General features: G+C 46.7%; 1 protein-coding gene across 2 annotated transcripts in view; it reads left to right on the forward strand.

The window, feature by feature from the left end:
* Positions 1 to 18,569, forward strand: part of CD53 (CD53 molecule) — a 110,882-nt gene that overhangs the window by 87,783 nt on the left and 4,530 nt on the right. Inside the window, exon 7 of one of the 2 annotated variants that reach the window (XM_068269651.1) lies at positions 16,600 to 16,683. The exons of the other annotated variant lie outside the window; for it this stretch is intronic. Coding sequence (XP_068125752.1) covers positions 16,600 to 16,683 — 84 coding nt within the window. The remainder of the gene's footprint in view (positions 1 to 16,599; positions 16,684 to 18,569) is intronic. 2 annotated transcript variants of the gene reach the window in all.

An 18,569-nucleotide genomic window follows, 5' to 3' on the forward strand; every position in this document is an offset into this window, starting at 1 on the left:
GACGTGCAAAAGGAGCTGGATCTGCCACGCCATCGGCTGATCCTTGACGTTCCGACTCGCTGGAACTCCACCCTGGCGATGTTGGAGCGACTGGTTGAACAGAAGCGCGCTGTCAAACAGTACCTTGCCCTGGCCACTGTTTCCGCCGCTCAGAGAAGGGACAAGACCAGCAACATCCCGTCCATCGTCCCCGATGATGACTGGAGGCACATGCAGCAGGTGTGCTTAGTGCTGGCTCCCTTTCTGCAGGCCACTAACATGGTGAGCAGGGACCATGCTATGGTCTGCGAGTGGGTGCCCCTGGTTTGTCTGCTGAACAGGGCCCTCGATGCTTTGCTGGAACAGGGAGCGGCAGCCTTGGACCAGCAGGAGCGGCAAGCAGCTGCACAGTCCACCTCTGAGGGGGAGGAGGACTTGGTGGAGGTCCCTGACCTTGCTGCTGATGAGGGGGAGCAGCACAGTGCAGCTGAGTTGGTGCGGGGGTGGAGAGAGGATGAGGCTGACGAGGCAGAGGAGGAGGATGAGGACAGCAGCACTGCCGTCGATGTGCCAGCAGACGTGGCCCGCCTCTTCCCAATGGCAGCGCACATGCTGACGTGCCTGCGCAGAGACCCCAGGGTGATCCAGATGAAGCAGAGGGAGGACATCTGGATCAGCATGATGTTGGACCCACGCCTCAAGGGGAAGTTGAGCCAGTTCCTGCCGCCTGCAGGAGGAGACCCAGCGCAACAAATAAGGAGCTTGCAGCAGGCCCTTGTTGAGCGCTTGGAGGAAGCCTTCCCCCAGCCTTCCACCCCCACTGTCCAGCAGCCAGCACAGAGGCAGCAGCAGGTGCCTGCATCCAGCAGCAAGCGCCCCACAGACCTGCTGTCTCTCAGCCACGAGCTCTACAGGACTGTAGAGGCTCCGGCAGCAGTGACTAGAGAGGAGGTGCATGCAGCAGCATCCTCCACCGGTCACAGCCAGCGCCTGACCCGCATGGTGGCTGACTACATGGGGTCCTACAGCGGGCTTGACAGCGATGCCCCTGTTGATCCCATGGAGTATTGGGTCAAGCGCCTGGAGATCTGGAGCGAGCTGGCGCAGTACGCCCTGGAAGTGCTGTCCTGCCCCCCTTCCAGCGTGCTGTCCGAGCGCTGCTTCAGTGCAGCTGGTGGTGTGGTCACCGAGAAACGCTCACGTCTGTCTCACAAGTCTGTGGACAGACTGACGTTTCTCAAGATGAACCAGGCGTGGGTGGAAGGCGAGTTCCTGGCCCCTGTTGTCGGCGAGAGGGGGACATGAACTGGCTAAGAACCATCGTTAATGTGCCTTACCACCCTTTACAACCTCCTGGCTCCTGCTCACTAAGCCAGCCTGGTTCACTTTGACTATTACGTCGCCTGCAGCCACACATTTTACACCTACAGTGGGCTGCTGTGTACTGCCCTTCTGCTGTCTGTCTGTGTTTCCCACTGCCAGGGTACACAGATTTACCTTCTGCTGCCACTCTGCCACCAGCTATTACGTCAAACAATAGCTATATATCTGTGTAATTTGTTTTACAAACAAAACCAAAAAAACATTAAAAAAAAAAAAAAAAGGTTTAATTTTTCTGAGGTGCCCGGGTTGAAAACTGTGTTTGTCCCAGTTGTGTATTGGACACAATGTGGGCTGCACGACCGCTGTCTGGGACCTCCTGTTGTGTTCATTTACGGCCTGGTATCACCGCTAGGTACCAGGGCTATTATGTCACGCTGCCTGCCTGCTGCCACACTCACACTACTCCTCCATTCCTCCTGCTGATGCTGCTGTCTGTCTGTGTTTCCCAACGCCAGGGTACACAGATTTACTTCTGCTGCCACTCTGCCACCAGCTATTACGTCAAACAATAGCTATATATCTGTGTAATTTGTTTTACAAACAAAACCAAAAAACCATAAAAAAAAAAAAAAAAGGTTTAATTTTTCTGAGGTGCCCGGGTTGAAAACTGTGTTGTCCCAGTTGTGTATTGGACACAATGTGGGCTGCACGACCGCTGTCTGGGACCTCCTGGTGTGTTCATTTACGGCCTGGTATCACCGCTAGGTACCAGGGCTATTATGTCACGCTGCCTGCCTGCTGCCACACTCACACTACTCCTCCATTCCTCCTGCTGATGCTGCTGTCTGTCTGTGTTTCCCACTGCCAGGGTACACAGATTTACCTTCTGCTGCCACTCTGCCACCAGCTATTACGTCAAACAATAGCTGCTCACATTACTCCTCCATTCCTCCTGCTGCTGCTGTCTGTCTGTCTGTGTTTCCCAATGCCAGGGTACACAGATTTACCTTCTGCTGCCACTCTGCCACCAGCTATTACGTCAAAAAATAGCTATATCTGTCTGTGTAATTGGTTGTAAAACCAAAACTACAAAACCATAAAAAAAAAAAAAAAAAGGTTTAATTTTTCTGAGGTGCCCGGGTTGAAAACTGTGTTGTCCCAGTTGTGTATTGGACACAATGTGGGCTGCACGACCGCTGTCTGGGACCTCCTGCCTGCTGTGTTTATTTACAGCCCTGGTATCACCGCTAGGTACCAGGGCTATTATGTCACGCTGCCTGCCTCATTGACTGCCTGCTGCCACACACTCATCCTCCTCCTCCTGCTGCTGAATTTACCTCCTGCTGTCTGTGTGTTTCCACTGCCAGGGAGCACATACAATGGCGCTTCCAACATGCGTGCGCCACCAGCTATTTGTTACGCTCAAAAATAGCTGCATTTCTTTAAAAAAAAAATTTGAAAAGAGAAATAAGTGAAGAAGAAGACGATATAGAAGAAGATGAAGAAGATGAAGAAGAAGAAGAAGAAGAAGATGAAGAAGAAGAAGAAGAAGAAGAAGAAGAAGAAGAAGAAGAAGAAGAAGATGAAGAAGAAGAAGAAGAAGAAGGAGAAGAAGATGAAGATGAAGAAGAAGAAGATGAAGAAGAAGAAGATGAAGAAGATGAAGAAGATGAAGATGAAGAAGATGAAGAAGAAGAAGATGAAGAAGAAGAAGATGAAGAAGATGAAGAAGATGAAGAAGAAGAAGATGAAGAAGAAGAAGATGAAGATGATGAAGAAGAAGATGAAGAAGAAGATGAAGATGATGAAGAAGAAGAAGATGAAGAAGATGAAGATGAAGAAGATGAAGAAGAAGAAGATGATGAAGAAGAATAAGAAGACGAAGAAGAAGATGAAGAAGAAGAAGAAGAAGATGAAGAAGAAGAAGATGATGATGAAGAAGATGAAGAAGAAGAAGAAGAAGAAGATGAAGAAGATGAAGAAGATGAAGAAGAAGAAGAAGAAGATGAAGAAGTTGAAGATGAAGAAGATGAAGAAGAAGAAGAAGAAGAAGAAGATGAAGAAGATGAAGAAGATGAAGAAGAAGATGAAGAAGATGAAGAAGAAGATGAAGAAGAAGATGAAGAAGATGAAGAAAAAGAAGATGAAGAAGAAGAAGATGATGATGAAGAAGATGAAGAAGAAGAAGAAGAAGAAGACAATATAAAAGAAGAAGAAGATATAGAAGAAGATATAGAAGAAGAAGATATAGAAGAAGAAGATATAGAAGAAGAAGAAGAAGAAGAAGAAGATATAGAAGATAAAGAAGAAGAAGAAGAAGTATATACAGTACTGAACAAATTTCTGGACACAACTTCTCTTTTCAACTTTTTTTTTTAAAGGAACATCCCCACATAATCACTTGCTGTTGGTTACTTGGAAAAAAAGAGGTTTCTTGCATCATTCACCCTCAAAACAAGTGTTGGAAGCTATTTAAGGCCATTTCGAATAGTCAGCTCGAATAATGAGCTCGAATACCGACTCGAATAGTGAGCTCGAATTCCGAGGTCGAATCGAATAGTAAAAATTATTCGACTCGAATATTCGACTGATCTCGAATAATTTACTATTCGAATTCGACCTAACTCGAATTTTGAAAAGGGGTATTTGAGCACCACTGATCACCGATAATCAGATATATCTACTAACCTCTGGACACCAGAGAGAACAAGTGAGTGTTAGATGCAACAGTATACTTTGAGTTACTTCTCCAGAAGTATGTTCCTTCCTATGGCCTAGACTCTCCAGGGGGGAGGAGCTAGGCTGAGGGTAGGAAGGACAGAGCGTGAGTGACACCCGAGAGGGAGGGTGTCACTAACAGGTCTGGGAACTGCCTCTAACAGTAAGGCCAGTTCTCAAAGTCGGCAAGCCAGGTCGTTAACACACAGACAGATAAGGTACAGATTCAGGAGGCAGATACAGAGTCCAATAATCAGACAGGGTTTGGCAACGGAATATCAGAATAGCACAGTACAGAATCAGGAGGCAAATACAGAGTCCAGGAACGAGCAGAGTTTGGCATTAGGGTATCAGAAATAGCAAGGTACAAGATCAGAGTTCAGAGGAATAGTCAGACAGGCAGTAGGTCATAACAAATAATACAATTCAATGTTCCTAATGCTAAGGTGTGAACGCCTTGATGTCAACACCTTTGGAAACTATGCTAGAACACAGATACAGACAAGGTCTGAGTGCTACCACGTTGTGATCGCAACGGCAGACAACCAGAGAATGCCCAGCACCCAGTATATATAGTAAATAGCTCTCCAGCGCCTCCCCTAAGTGCTGGACCAATGGCAGGTGGTGAAAATGTCAGCTGACCAGCCTGGTCAGCTGACCCTTTTCTGGCTGTCATATAAGCTCTGCCTCTCAGCGCGCGCGTGCGTCCTTCTGAATCTGTGTGGACTAGCAGTCCCAGCCACACCAGACATGTCTTGCAATGTAACCATTGATTCAGGCGCGGGGACCGCCGCCCCGCTCTCTAAGCGAGCGGCGGTTTCCCCGCGTCCGGCCGCAATGTCAGCTGCTCTGCCATGCGTGCAATCTGCTGCATCCAATGCGGACTCCACCGCTCTGCCCATGCGGCATGCGGCGGTTTCTCCTCGTTGTGCCGCCATGTTAGACGTGGAAACAGCCGCCTCACTCTGAGCCTTTGCGGCGGCTTTTCCGCGTTTCCTCACATTTGTATAAGGTTTTGAAGCCTTATAAAATTGAATTGTTGGTTCGCCAGGAGTGGGTATTGAGAGGTAATGCTCTGAAATGTTTTCAGTTTATTATTTTCAGATATTTGATTAAGATTTTTCATTCCTGAATTTTTCCAGGGTTCTATTTTAAAGTGTGGGATTAGATATTTGATCCATTCCAATGGGAGGGGGTGTTATTGTGTGGTGGACCATTATTTAAAAGTGTTCTATATGTTTTCCAGGCTATAGAATACTTAGAAGTTGCTTTTTGGGATAGAAGGGAATGGGGTTTAATGGGCGAGTTAATAAGTATTTTAAGTATTGAGGAAACGGTCGGTTGATGACCAAATGAACCTGGAGAGTATTGAATTGAGCTTATTGAAGAAAGTTTTGGGGATTGGTATAATTAAAGTTCTAAACATATAGAGTATTATAGGGAGGATCATCATTTTTATTAAGGATATTTTGCCAGTCCAAGAGATCATAAATTTACTATAATCATTACATATTTTTTTTCTATTTTAGCTAATAGTGGGGGGAAATTTTTGGTATCAGTCAAGGAACTTGGTGTGACTAGGTTAATATCCAGGTAAAGGATTGGAGATTTAGTCCATTTATATGGAAAAATATGTTTTAATTTCTCATATACCGTATTTTCCGCTGTATATGACGCTCCTGAATATAAGACGCACCCAGGTTTAGAGGTCACAAACCAGGGAAAAAAATATATATACTAAATCTGGTGCGTCCATATTCCAGGAGCGTCTTATACATGTTCTCCCCCAAATGGTGTCCGCCTGTGTCCCCACGTCCTCTCCTGTGTCCCTTATGTGCCCTCCTATGTCCATTATGTGCCCTCTTGTGTCCATTATGTGTTCTCCTGTGTCCCTTTATGTGTTCTCCTGTATCCTTTATGTGTTCTCCTATGTCTCTTTATGTGCCCTCCTGTGTCCCATATGTGTGTACACGTATCCCTTTATGTATCCCTTTATGTGTCCTCCTGTGTCACCATTCCCTGGTGCCAAGTGGGTGGTCGCTCTCTCCCCCGTGTCTCTGATGCCCCTGCACAAGTCTATCAGTAGTGTTCAGGCAGCTGGATCACATACCACATGGCCGCCGTCGGGAACTGCCTCCTGTGTAATGCTGCTGGTGGCCCTTGTACCCGTGTGCCCGCTTGTTCTATTGCGTCTCCGCTCCACCATTTGCCAATGTAAAATATTGGGCAGCTGCTTCCTTATCGCCGCAAGGATTGCAGATCTGTCTCCTGTGCGCGGCTAGCTCTATTGAAAGGCTCGTACTGATGACGCAATCAGAACGAGCCTTTCAATAGAGCCAGCCGCGTACAGGAGACAGATCTGCAATCCTCGCGGCGATAGGGAAGCAGCTGCCCAATATTTTACATTGGCAAATGGTGGAGCGGAGACGCAATAGAACGAGCGGGCACACGGGTACAAGAGCCACCAGCAGCATTACACAGGAGGCAGTTCCTGGCAGCGGCGGCAGCCATGTGGTATGTGATCCGGCTGCCTGAACACTACTGATGCACTTGTGCTGGGGCATCAGAGACACGGGGAGTGGGCACACAAAGGCAGGGAATCCCCGACATGGCGGCGGTTCGTATCGGCGGGCGTTTGGAAGTCGTGGGATTCCCTGCCTTTGCCGTATAAGACGCAGGGACTTTTTCTCCCCATTTTTGGGGGAGAAAAAGTGCATATTATACGGCAGAAAATACGATAAGTCTGGTTTGACGTTTATTCCCATTATCTGTGATTTGGTATAATTGACTTTATAGTGTGAAATTTTACTGAATTGCTCCAGAGTTTCATGGGTTGCTGCTAGAGATTTCTAAATATATCTGTTATGGAGATAATAATGTCATCCACATAGAGTCCTATCTTATAAGTTGTTAAATCACATTGAATTCCTGATATGTTTTGATTCGATCTTATAGTTTCAAACTTTCAGCTAGAGGTTCTGTTAATAGGTCAAAGATAAGTGGTGAAAGGGGGAAGCCCTGTCTTGTTCCGTTTGAAATGCCAAATATATCTGAGGACAATCCTGAGGTATAAACCATAGCAGACGGGGAGCTACAGAGTGCCATAATAGCGTTTTAGAATATCTCTGGTATACCGATTTTTTGTAAAACCAGTTCCAGATAGGTCCAGTTTATTCTGTCAAAGGCCTTCTCTGCATCCAAAGTTAGCAGCAGAGAAGGCCGCCAGAACTTTCAGCAAGTTGAATGAGATCAATTGTTCTTCTAGTAGCATCTGAAGCCTGTCTGCCTTTAATGAATCCCACTTGATCTTCTCCAGTAAGGTAATGCATGACGTTTCCCAGTATACTTGCTAGAATTTTTTAATACAATTTTATGTCTGTGTTCAGCAGGGAAATTGGTCTAACACTGCTTGGTATGAATGGGTCTTTACCTTCTTTTGGAATTGTTACTATAGTGGCTTGTAAGATTTCTTTATAAAGAATGCCTGTGGATTTGATGGAATTAAGGAGTTTTTCTAAGGAGGGGAGAAGGAGATGAGTAAGAGACTTATAATATTTATTGATTAGACCATCTGGTCCTGGAGATTTGTTTTGTTTTAGTGATTTGATTGTTCTTAAAGAGACTCTGAAGCGAGAATACATCTCGCTTCAGAGCTCATAAATAGCAGGGGCACGTGTGCCCCTGCTAAAACGCCGCTATCCCGCGGCTAAACGGGGGTCCCTTCACCCCCAACCCACCCCCCGCAAAAGTGTGTCGTAGAAAGGTCGCAGAATTTCCCTTCCTGGAGGCAGGGCTAACGGCTGCAGCCCTGCCTCCAGTCGCGTCTGTCAGCGGCGCATCGCCGCCTCTCCCCCGCCCCTCTCAGTGAAGGAAGACTGAGAGGGGCGGGGGAGAGGCGGAGATACGCGCTGACAGACGCGCGTGGGGCAGGGCTGCGGCGGTTAGCCCTGCCCCAACCAGGAAGCGCTCCCCGGGTGTATCGAGGGGGATTTGGGGGTGAAGGGACCCCCGTTAAGCCGCGCTATAGCGGCGTTTTAGCAGGGGCACACGTGCCCCTGCTATTTATGAGGTCTGAAGCGAGATTTATTCTCGCTTCAGACTCTCTTTAAGATCTCTGTGGTTGAGATAGGGTTTAACAGAGATTCAAGGTGTTGCTGTTTAACCTTCCTGGCGGTAAGCCCGAGCTGAGCTCGGGCTATGCCGCTGGAAGGCACCGCTCAGACCCCACTGGGCCGATTTGCATATTTTTTTTTTTTGCTACACGCAGCTAGCACTTAGCTAGCTGCGTGTGTAATCAGATCGCCGCCGCTACCCGCTGATCCGCCGCTATCCGTCGCGCCGCTGCCGCCCCCCCCCCCCCAGACCCTGTGCACTGCCTGGCCAATCAGTGCCAGGCAGCGCTGTGGGGTGGATCAGAGTCCCCTTTGACGTCACGACGTCGATGACGTCATCCCGCCCGTCGCCATGGCGACGAGGGAAGCCCTCCAGGAGATCCCGTTCTTTGGGGCTGGGGGGATGCCGCTGGGCAGCGGCTATCATGTAGCGAGACCTTGTCTGGCTACATGAAGAAAAAAAAAATTGGCTTTGCTGCCCCCTGGCGGATTTTGATAAACCGCCAGGAGGGTTAATAGTAGGGAGATTTATTTTGGTTAGAAAATCTTTTATTACCTCAGCAGTAGGCTGGGGAACGTCATGTGCATCTTTTAGTTTATAGATTTCAGCATACTATTGCGCAAATCTGTTAGCTATAGCTTTAGGGTCAATTATCTTAACTTTTTGATCTTTATCCCATATCCAGGCAAGATTAGTTTTTTTTCTGCTTATTTTTAACTTGGTTAGCCAACAAGGCTCCGGCCCTGTTCCCTTGAGCATAGAATTTAGCTCTCATTTTAACCACTTCCCGACCGCCCACTACACAGGGGCGGCGGGGAAGTGGAGCCCTGCAGGACGGCCTCACCCACAGAGGCGGCGGTCCATTTAAGGGCATGGGCGGAGCGATCGCGTCATCCGTGACGCGATCCTCCGCCGGCGCCTGTCACCGCTCGCTCGCCGCAACATCCCGCCGGCTATACGGAAGCGCCGGCGGGATGTTAACCCCGCGATCGCCGCATACAAAGTGTATAATACACTTTGTAATGTTTACAAAGTGTATTATACAGGCTGCCTCCTGCCCTGGTGGTCCCAGTGTCCGAGGGACCACCAGGGCAGGCTGCAGCCACCCTAGTCTGCACCCAAGCACACTGATTTCTCCCCCCCCTGCCCCAGATCGCCCACAGCACCCATCAGACCCCCCCCTGCCCACCCCCCAGACCCCTGTTTGCACCCAATCACCCCCCTAATCACCCATCAATCACTCCCTGTCACTATCTGTCAACGCTATTTTTTTTTTATCCCCCCCCCCCCCTGCTCCCTGCCCCCTCCTGATCACCCCCCACCCCTCAGATTCTCCCCAGACCCCCCCCCAGACCACCCCCCCCTGTTTACTGTATGCATCTATCCCCCTGATCACCTGTCAATCACCTGTCAATCACCTGTCAATCACCCGTCAATCACCCATCAATCACCCGTCAATCACCCCCTGACACTGCCACCCATCAATCAGCCCCTAACCTGCCCCTTGCGGGCAATCTGATCACCCACCCACACCAATAGATCGCCCACAGATCCGACATCAGATCACCTCCCAAATCCATTGTTTACATCTATTCTCTCCTCTAAACACCCACTAATTACCCATCAATCACCCATCAATCACCCCCTATCACCACTTGTCACTTTTACCTATCAGATCAGACCCTAATCTGCCCCTTGCGGGCACCCAATCACCCGCCCACACGCTCAGATTGCCCTCTGACCCCCCCTTATCAATTCACCAGTGCATTAATTACATCTGTTCTTCCCTGTAATAACCCACTGATCACCTGTCAATCACCTGCCAATCACCTATCACCCATCAATCACCCCCTGTCACCCCCTGTCACTGCCACCCATCAATCAGCCCCTAACCTGCCCCTTGCGGGCAATCTGATCACCCACCCACACCATTAGATCGCCCGCAAACCCGCCGTCAGATTACCTCCCAAATGTATCGTTTACATCTGTTATCTTCTCTAAACACCCACTAATTACCCATCAATCACCCCCTATCACCACCTGTCACTGTTACCTATCAGATCAGACCCTAATCTGCCCCTTGCGGGCACCCAATCACCCGCCCACACGCTCAGATTGCCCTCAGACCCCCCCCCCCCCCCTTATCAATTCGCCAGTGCATTAATTACATCTGTCCTTCCCTGTAATAACCCACTGATCACCTGTCAATCACCTGCCAATCACCTATCACCCATCAATCACCCCCTGTCACTGCCACCCAACAATCAGCCCCTAACCTGCCCCTTGCGGGCAATCTGATCACCCACACCAATAGATCGCCCGCAGATCCGACATCAGATCACCACCCAAGCGCAGTGTTTCCATCTATTCTCTCCTCTAAACACCCACTAATTACCCATCAATCACCCATCAATCACTCCCTATCACCACCTGTCACTGTTACCTATCAGATCAGACCCTAATCTGCCCCTTGCGGGCACCCAATCGACCGCCTACACGCTCAGATTGCCCTCAGACCCCCCTTATCAATTCGCCAGTGCAATATTTACATCTGTTCTCCCCTGTAATAACCCACTGATTACCTGTCAATCACCTATCAATCACCCATCAATCACCCCCTGTCACTGCCACCCATCAATCACCCCCTGTCACTGCCACCCATCAATCACCCGCTGTCACTGCCACCCATCAATCAGCCCCTAACCTGCCCCTTGCGGGCAAACTGATCACCCACCCACACCAATAGATCGCCCGCAGATCCGACATCAGATCACCACCCAAGCGCAGTGTTTCCATCTATTCTCTACCCTAAACACCCACTAATTACCCATCAATCACCCCCTGTCACTGCTACCTATCAGATTAGACCCCTATCTGCCCCTAGGGCACTCAATCACCCGCCCACACCCTCAGAATGCCCTCAGACCCCAGCCCTGATCACCTCGCCAGTGCATTGCTTGCATCCATTCCCCCCTCTAATCACACCTTGAGACACCCATCAATCACCTCCTGTCACCCCCTAGCACACCTACCCATCAGATCAGGCCCCAATTTGCCCCGTGTGGGCTCCTGATCACTCGGCCAAACCCTCAGACCCCCTTCCGATCACCTCCCCAGTGCATGGATTGCATCTATTTTCCCCTCTAACCACCCCCTGAGACACCCATCAATCACCTCCTGTCACCCCCCTAGCACTCCTATCCATCAGATCAGGCCCAATACAACCTGTCATCTAAAAGGCCACCCTGCTTATGACCGGTTCCACAAAATTCGCCCCCTCATAGACCACCTGTCATCAAAATTTGCAGATGCTTATACCCCTGAACAGTCATTTTGAGACATTTGGTTTCCAGACTACTCACGGTTTTGGGCCTGTAAAATGCCAGGGCGGTATAGGAACCCCACAAGTGACCCCATTTTAGAAAAAAAAGACACCCCAAGGTATTATGTTAGGTGTATGACGAGTTCATAGAAGATTTAATTTTTTGTCAAAAGTTAGCGGAAATTAATTTTTATTGGTTTTTTTTCACAAAGTGTCATTTTTCACTAACTTGTGACAAAAAATAAAATCTTCTATGAACTCGCCATACACCTAACGGAATACCTTGGGGTGTCTTCTTTCTAAAATGGGGTCACTTGTGGGGTTCCTATACTGCCCTGGCATTTTAGGGGCCCTAAACCGCGAGGAGTAGTCTAGAAAACAAATGCTTCAAAATGACCTGTGAATAGGACGTTGGGCCCCTTAGCGCACCTAGGCTGCAAAAAAGTGTCACACATGTGGTACCGCCGTACTCAGGAAAAGTAGTATAATGTGTTTTGGGGTGTATTTTTACACATACCCATGCTGGGTGGGAGAAATTTCTATGTAAATGGACAATTGTGTGTAAAAAAATCAAACAATTGTCATTTACAGAGATATTTCTCCCACTTAGCATGGGTATGTGTAAAAATACACCCCAAAACGCATTATACTACTTCTCCTGAGTACAGCGGTACCACATGTGTGGCACTTTTTTACACCCTAAGTACGCTAAGGGGCCCAAAGTCCAATTTAGGATTTCACAGGTCATTTTGCGACATTTGGTTTCAAGACTACTCCTCACGGTTTAGGGCCCCTAAAATGCCAGGGCAGTATAGGAACCCCACAAATGACCCCATTCTAGAAAGAAGACACCCAAAGGTATTCCGTACGGAGTATGGTGAGTTCATAGAAGATTTTATTTTTTGTCACAAGTTAGCGGAAAATGACACTTTGTGAAAAAAAACTATTAAAATCAATTTCCGCTAACTTGTGACAAAAAAATAAAATCTTCTATGAACTCACCATACTCCTAACGGAATACCTTGGGGTGTCTTCTTTCTAAAATGGGGTCATTAGTGGGGTTCCTATACTGCCCTGGCATTTTAGGGGCCCTAAACCGTGAGGAGTAGTCTTGAAACAAAAATGACCTGTGAAATCCTAAAGGTACTCATTGGACTTTGGGCCCCTTAGTGCAGTTAGGGTGCAAAAAAGTGCCACACATGTGGTATCGCCGTACTCGGGAGAAGTAGTACAATGTGTTTTGGGGTGTATTTTTACACATACCCATGCTGGGTGGGAGAAATACCTCTGTAAATGACAATCTTTTGATTTTTTTACACACAATTGTCCATTTACAGAGGTATTTCTCCCACCCAGCATGGGTATGTGTAAAAATACACCCCAAAACACATTGTACTACTTCTCCCGAGTATGGCGATACCACATGTGTGGCACTTTTTTGCACCCTAACTGCGCTAAAGGGCCCAAAGTCCAATGAGTACCTTTAGGATTTCACAGGTCATTTTGAGAAATTTCGTTTCAAGACTACTCCTCACGGTTTAGGGCCCCTAAAATGCCAGGGCAGTATAGGAACCCCACAAATGACCCCATTTTAGAAAGAAGACACCCCAAGGTATTCCGTTAGGAGTATGGTGAGTTCATAGAAGATTTTATTTTTTGTCAAAAGTTAGCGGAAATTGATTTTAATTGTGTTTTTTCACAAAGTGTCATTTTCCGCTAACTTGTGACAAAAAATAAAATCTTCTATGAACTCGCCATACTACTAACGGAATACCTTGGGGTGTCTTCTTTCTAAAATGGGGTCATTTGTGGGGTTCCTATACTGCCCTGGCATTTTAGGGGCCCTAAACCGTGAGGAGTAGTCTTGAAACGAAATTTCTCAAAATGACCTGTGAAATCCTAAAGGTACTCATTGGACTTTGGGCCCTTTAGCGCAGTTAGGGTGCAAAAAAGTGCCACACATGTGGTATCGCCGTACTCAGGAGAAGTAGTATAATGTGTTTTGTGGTGTATTTTTACACATACCCATGCTGAGTGGGAGAAATATCTCTGTAAATGGACAATTGTGTGTAAAAAAAATTAACAAATTGTCATTTACAGAGATATTTCTCCCACCCAGCATGGGTATGTGTAAAAATACACCCCAAAACACATTATACTACTTCTCCTGAGTACGGCAATACCACATGTGTGGCACTTTTTTGCAGCCTAACTGCGCTAAGGGGTCCAAAGTCCAATGAGCACCTTTAGGCTTTACAGGGGTGCTTACAATTTAGCACCCCCCAAAATGTCAGGACAGTAAACACACCCCACAAATGATCCCATTTTGGAAAGTAGACCCTTCAAGGTATTCAGAGAGGGGCATGGTGAGTCCGTGGCAGATTTCATTTTTTTTTTGTCGCAAGTTAGAAGAAATGGAAACTTTTTTTTTTTTTTTTTTTTCTCACAAAGTGTCATTTTCCGCTTACTTGTGACAAAAAATAATATCTTCTATGAACTCACTATGCCTCTCAGTGAATACTTTGGGATGTCTTCTTTCCAAAATGGGGTCATTTGGGGGGTATTTATACTATCCTGGAATTCTAGCCCCTCATGAAACATGACAGGGGGTCAGAAAAGTCAGAGATGCTTGAAAATGGGAAAATTCACTTTTGGCACCATAGTTTGTAAACGCTATAACTTTTACCCAAACCAATAAATATACACTGAATGGGTTTTTTTTTATCAAAAACATGTTTGTCCACATTTTTCGCGCTGCATGTATACAGAAATTTTACTTTATTTGAAAAATGTCAGCACAGAAAGTTAAAAAAATCATTTTTTTGCCAAAATTCATGTCTTTTTTGATGAATATAATAAAAAGTAAAAATCGCAGGAGCAATCAAATAGCATCAAAAGAAAGCTTTATTAGTGACAAGAAAAGGAGCCAAAATTCATTTAGGTGGTAGGTTGTATGAGCGAGCAATAAACCGTGAAAGCTGCAGTGGTCTGAATGGAAAAAAAGTGGCCGGTCCTTAAGGGGTAGAAAGCCCTAGGTCCTCAAGTGGTTAAACAAATTTTGTTCAAATTTATACAAATAAAATGTCTGCAGATCGTTCCTACCTTTTTTTAGTTGGACTAAATTTTGTGGTGTTGGGTTGATTTTATGAATTTGTTTAAAATCTTGAACTTGTTTTAGTAACTTTTGATGGGGTATTAATCTTTGTTTATTTAGTTTAGCCTGTAACGAGATGCAGACACCTCTTATAAATGCTTTGTGAGTAACCCATAGTAGCTGAGGATTTGTGTCAGGAGTCACATTTATATCAATGAATTCTTCAAGAGCTTTTTTCAGCTGATCCTTAGTTTCTGGGTGATTGATCAATGTTTATCGATCATTAAGTCTCCATAATGGATCCTCATCTGAATCTGGCGAGGTCTCTAAGATGGCGCCTGAGGCAGCATGCTTTTTTGCAGGGAGATTTTTTTAAGTGGTGTAGTGTCTGCAGAGGGAGGTATAGGGCGTTTGTTTTGCTCACCTTTAGATCTGGGAGTCTCACCCTTTTCTTTTGTTTGTCTCTGCTTGAGGTTCGCTGTATTTTCTCTCTCCTCTGCTTCCAGCATGTCCTCTGCCTGTGAGATCTTGTTTCTCCGGCGGCCATCTTTGTCATTCCCCGGGTGTTCCTTGTAGAAGTCCAAAAGTTTTGCTGGAGGAGAGGTTACCCTCTTGCTGCGGTTCATTTTGATCGGGCTGCCACGGGGATGTCAGCGGTATAAGTTTCGCAGTTCTGCAATACCTCTTGTGCCAGTGCAAGCCGTTTTTAGGGAGCCAAGAGCAGGAGCTCCACTAAGCAGCGTCCATAGTTGCATATTTTCCATTACCTGGAATCAGCAACTTTGGGATCTTTCATTAATGTGTAGGTATTGTGTAATCAGTAATGTTACACCGGGGGTGGGAGAAGCCCATGCCGGAATGAACTCTGCTTCTTATGTAAATCTGAGCTGCCATACACTGGTCGATTACCACCAGATCGACCAACAGATAGAGATTTCTCTCTGATCGATTCTGATCAGAAAGGGATCTATTGGCTGCTCATACACTGCACACAGATTTTGAATCGATTTCAGCATAAAATCAATTCACAACCTATGTAACTGCCGCTGCTGCCCTTGCCTCCCCCGGCCAGCAGCAATGATATCACCTGTCCGCCGGCGCGACTTTCCATGGTCCGTGCTGTCCCATCTTCCAGCGTCCTCCTCCGTCTCCTCTTCACTTCCTGTCCCATCCTGTGACAAGCGGAAAACAGTACAGAGGAAGTGAAGAGGAGATGGAGAAGAAGGCCAGCCGGAAGAAGGGACATCACGGACCCGGGGACTCGCGCCGTCGGACAGCTGATATTACTGCTGCGTCAGTTGTCGCTGAACCGAACGCCACTAATGACGTGCTCCCAACCCGCCGGTGATCGAGCAAAATTTCCCGCCTTGACAGATCGTTACCTTTTAGATGGTGCAAATCCTTCTACATATCAGCTGTTTTATATTAATGTGAATGGTGCGTCGATTATGGGTGGGGATAAAGTGGCAGTTCCCCCTCCTCTCTGCCCCTCCTTAGGAATGCCCCTTCTACTCATCACTTACGATATACACTGAACACAGTGTGCAGGAGAGAAGCGACGTGTGCGGGCTTGTGGAGATTGAGCTCGGAACGATAGTGTACTAATAGCTGTATTAGTACACTATCATTTTGAGCTCAGTCATAGATGGTGATATTTCTGTGTGCAGTGCATATTGGAACCATAAGCAGCAAGTGGAGAGGGCGTTTCTAAAGAGAGGAAAAGAGGAAGGGGAACTGCCACTACCTCCCCACACATAGTAAGTTGAATATTATGGCTGAGCAAGCAGGGTGGGGACCACAGGGGGCACTGGAGTGTGAAGATGGTGCTATGACATATGTCGTCAAAGCACCACAGATAAAACACATTTAAAAGTATGTAGAGCAAAAACGTTTAGGGGTACTTTTTTAAGTAATCATTTCAGCTCCTTATTTTTGTATATTTTTTTTTGGTAGTTGGATGCTTAAAATGTTTTTATATAAATAAGGTGAAAAATAGGAAAAGCAAGGTAATCTACAAATGTGTCGTATGTCATATTCTTTGTTTCTCCAGGGATGTGCAGAAGCTTTCCAAAAGTGGTTTGAACGCAATTTACTTTATGTTGGGATAGTGACCATCTGTACTTCAGTCATTGAGGTAAGACATTCAAGAGACACTATGGGTCAATGCAATTCACTTTTTCTCCTACGTTTTCTCATAGGCAAGATTTTAACACCTTATCAATAAAACGTCTTTTAAAGTGGATCTGAACTCTTGCACAGGACAGAAGGAAAACAGAGAGAATGCACCCTCTATGTATTTAGAGAGTTTAGCCTGTCTAATCCCCCCTCATTTGTGTATAATCATAAGTTGTAATTTGATCTCTCCCATGTCACATGACTGCCACGGGTCTGGCCGATAAGCTAATTTGAAGAGAAGACAGCCAATGTCTCCCCAACCCGTAAAAAGAGCAGTCCACGACCATTTGGTCCTGGACTGCTACCGGGGTAGCCTGCGTGGGAACACAGAGACAGGAGAACAGGAAGGCTCTATAGGACCTAGAGCCTTCCCTCTCCTTAGGGAGTATCTGTTTTTTTTATTTGAAATTTGCTTCAGTGTCACTTTAAGCCACCTGCAAACAAGACAATACTCTGAATAATTTTGACAGTACCTTTCACCACTTTTTTTAGTACTTTCTCAATTGCTGAGTGCTAAAAAGGCATTTTAAACAGAAGATGAAAAATTGTCTCCTAGGAGAAGACCTTGGAGAAAAAGTGAATTGCATATGGGCCTTATTCAATCATCATTTTCTTCTGATTTTTTTCCTAGGAGATAAGTTTTCATCTTCTGTTTTAAAATAACTTTTCAGCACTCTGTAACCAAAAAGTAGTTGAAATACTGTCAAAACTATTTTGACTATATCCTCACTTGCTTTTGGTTTAAAAGGCATGTTAATGTCAAGATGTGTGTATATCGCCTAGGAGAAAACTTAGGAGAAAAAGTTAATTTGTATATGTGTAAAGAAACGCGGAAGAGCCGCCGCCATGAGTCGGCGGGAGGCGGCTCTTTCCGCACATGGCATGGCGGAGCACGGAGAGGCAGCCGCCTCTACTCAGTGTGAGGCGGCTGTCTCCATACGGGGCATGCCGGAGCGCGGAGAAACCGCCGCGTTGGAAGCGGCGGTTAGCGCGCGCTGAGGTACCGCAGAGCGGTGCTGGTGTGGCTGGGACACGTAGTCCCTCTAGGCTTAGAGTGACGCGCGCGCACTGAGGCAGGGATTATATGACAGCCAGAAGTGAGTCAGCTGACCAGGCTGGTCAGCTGACACTGGCTCCACATCTCATTGGTCCAGCACTTAGGGAGGTGCTGGAGAGATGCCTGTGTATATATACTGCTGGCTGTTCAGTTGCTGGTTGTCTGGCGTTGCGATCACATGGTGGTAGCACTTAGACCTGAGTCAGATCCTAAAGTGTGCCGGGACCAGCTGGAGCTGTAATCCTACACTTAGTTAGATTCTGTTGATAGTTTAAAGTACCAGTTTGATTGTGATTATCTGTTATGACTTTCTGCCTGCCTGACTAGTGACTATTCTCCTGAACTCTGATCCTGTACTTTGCCATTCTGATACTCTGTTGCCGAACACCGGCTCGTCCTTAGACTCTGCATCTGCCTTCTGTTTTTGTACCTCAACATTTCTGATACCCTGTTGCCGAACCCTGCCTGTACTTTAGACTTCGCCTCAGCCTTCTGAATCTGTACTTTATCTGTCCGTGTGTTTACAACCTGGCTTGTCCGACCTCGAGAACCGACCTTACTGTTAGAGGCGGTTCCCAATCCTGGTAGTGACACTCCCGTCTAGTGTCACTCTTGGTTTGTCCTTCCTACATCCAACCTGACTCCTCCCCCCTGGGAGAGTTCAGGTCCTTGGAAGGAGTTTGTGCAGTACTACATACTGCTCAGAGGCCCTGCCCTCTAAGTACTACAGTTGCACCAATCACTCTCACTCTTAGGTGTCCAGGGGTTAGCTTGTATATCTGATTATC

Source organism: Hyperolius riggenbachi, chromosome 2, assembly GCF_040937935.1.
Source record: "Hyperolius riggenbachi isolate aHypRig1 chromosome 2, aHypRig1.pri, whole genome shotgun sequence".
Taxonomy (NCBI): Eukaryota; Metazoa; Chordata; class Amphibia; order Anura; family Hyperoliidae; genus Hyperolius; species Hyperolius riggenbachi.